Here is a 2,065-nt window from a genome sequence, read left to right on the forward strand (position 1 = left end):
ATGAGCTGTTCACCAGATTCGGTGTTCACGATCATGTCGTCTATGTAAACTTCTAGCTTGTTACCGGATAGGCCTGGGAAAATTTTGTTGACGAGCCTTTGGTAAGTGGCTCCGGCGTTTTTAAGGCCGAAGGGCATGACTGTGTAGCAGTACGTGCCGTCGGGAGTGATGAAGGCCATTTTCTCTTCGTCAGGTCGGTGCATGGGTATCTGATTGTACCCGGAATACGCGTCTATAAAGTTGAGATATTGGTGGTCGGATGCGGCGTCTACCAGCCTGTCGATATTTGGTAGGGGGAAGGCATCTTTTGGACAGGCTTTATTTAGGTCCGTGTAGTCGATGCACATCCGCCATTTCCCATTTGCTTTTTTGACTAGCACGACATTAGCCATCCAGGTCGTGTAAGGCAGTTCCCTAATAAAACCTGCTTTGTGGAGGGATTTAACCTGTTTGTTGATCTCGGCTGCTCGGTCAGAGGATATTTTCCGTCTCCTCTATGCCACCGGTTTAGCCTTGGGATCTACGGGTAGTCAGTGAGACATTAGATTGGGGTCTATTCTTGGCATATCGGTGGGTGTGAATGCAAACAAGTCTCTACTCTGCCTTAGGAGGCGTGAGAGGTCTTCTTTAAGATCGTACGGGAGGTTCCTGTTGATGAAAGTGTACTATTCTTTGGCTTGCCCTATTTGCAGTTTTCCATGTCTCTTTCTGGTTCCGGCCTGGGTTGTCCGTCTTGCCGGGCGTCCAGGTCGGCTAGGAATATGCCAACCGCATGGCGCGATCTTTTTTGCAAGGCTAGGTTGGCGTTATCGCATTCTACTGCGATTTCTCGATCTCCGTGGATGGTTCCGATGGAGCCGTCTTCTGCTGTGAACTTCATGAGAAGGTATTTGGTGAAGATGACGGCAGAGAGGTCGTGGATTGTTTTTCTTCCGAGGATGACATTGTAGGTGGTGGAGTCTTTGAGGACCACGAACTCGGATAGGATTGTCTTCCTTTGGTTTCCCGTCCCTATAGTGAGGGGAAGGACGATAGAACCGTCTGGTTTGAGGAAGTTGTCTCCGAGTCCAGTGACTCGGTTGCGGTGTGTCTGTAGATTGTCGTTGCAGAGTGCGAGCTTGTCGAAGGCTCCTCTAAAAAGGATGTTAGAGTCTGCTCCTGTATCCACCAGTATTCTTCTGACTAGCCCGGTTCCGATCTTCGCCGAGATGATGAAGGGGGTGTCTTTCGCCGAGGTGCCGTGTTGGCAGTCCTCGGGGGAGAATGTTATTGCTTTGCCGGTAGTGGCGGTTGGGGTTTGGTTTCTGATTGCCAGGACCTTGAGATCCTTCTTGAGTGCTGATTTTGATTTACCCAGGGTGTCTTTGCCTGTGATGACGTTTATGATTATGGTCGGGTCTGTCTCTGGGCTTCTCTGGGGGCTTGTCTCTGCGTCCTCGAGTTGCTCCTTCTCTCTCAAGTGACCTGTCTCTTTCTGCACGTTTTGGTTCCCTGATAATTTGGTGAACTCGGGGAGTTTGCTGTCTCTTATTGCTTGTTTGAGAGCGTCTTTTAAGTCGAAATAGTCTTGTGTCCTATGTCTGTAACCTCGATGGTAGTCGCAGTATATGGTTTTGTTGTCGCCGGTTCTTTCCTTGAGTTCTCGGGCCTTCGGGAGGATACCTCGGTCTGTTATTTGGTGGTATATCTCGGTCATCGAGACCGTCAGGGGTGTGTTGTTAGAGAATTTTCTGACTCTGGGAGGTCGGTTTATGTTTGCTGGTTTGGGATGTTCCTTCTGGTTTTCTCCTGGTGGGGGGTTATGTCGATGTGTGGTGTTGCCGTGTTGTGTGTTATGCCATGCTGCCATTTATTGGCGGCTACGACTTGGCTTACCTTTTCGTCGTTTATGTACTCCTTTGCGACGCCCTGGATCTCATGCATGGTCCATACCGGTTTGGTGGTGAGGTATTTCCGGAAGTCTTCATTCATGAGTTCGTTGGTCAAGCAGAGGCTTGCGACTGAGTCCGTGAGTCCGTCGACCGTCAAGCACTCGTCGTTGAATCGGTCAAGGTATTTTCTTGTG

At 49.8% G+C, this 2,065-nt stretch overlaps 1 protein-coding gene across 1 annotated transcript; it reads right to left on the reverse strand.

The window, feature by feature from the left end:
- Nucleotides 1–682: 682 nt before the first annotated feature.
- On the reverse strand, nucleotides 683–1,696 carry LOC148567964 (uncharacterized). Its single transcript, XM_088484641.1, has one exon. The coding sequence runs from the start codon at nucleotides 1,694–1,696 to the stop codon at nucleotides 683–685; it is 1,014 nt and encodes a 337-aa protein (XP_088340767.1).
- Between the last annotated feature and the right edge of the window lie 369 nt (nucleotides 1,697–2,065).

The sequence above is a fragment of the Arachis ipaensis genome, chromosome B4, assembly GCF_059453495.1.
Source record: "Arachis ipaensis isolate K30076 ecotype BB chromosome B4, ASM5945349v1, whole genome shotgun sequence".
Lineage (NCBI taxonomy): Eukaryota > Viridiplantae > Streptophyta > Magnoliopsida > Fabales > Fabaceae > Arachis > Arachis ipaensis.

What these genes read in the sequence shown, in the direction of transcription:
- LOC148567964 (XM_088484641.1), bottom strand. Translation starts at nt 1,696, where the DNA reads ATGACCGAGATATACCACCAAATAACAGACCGAGGTATCCTCCCGAAG.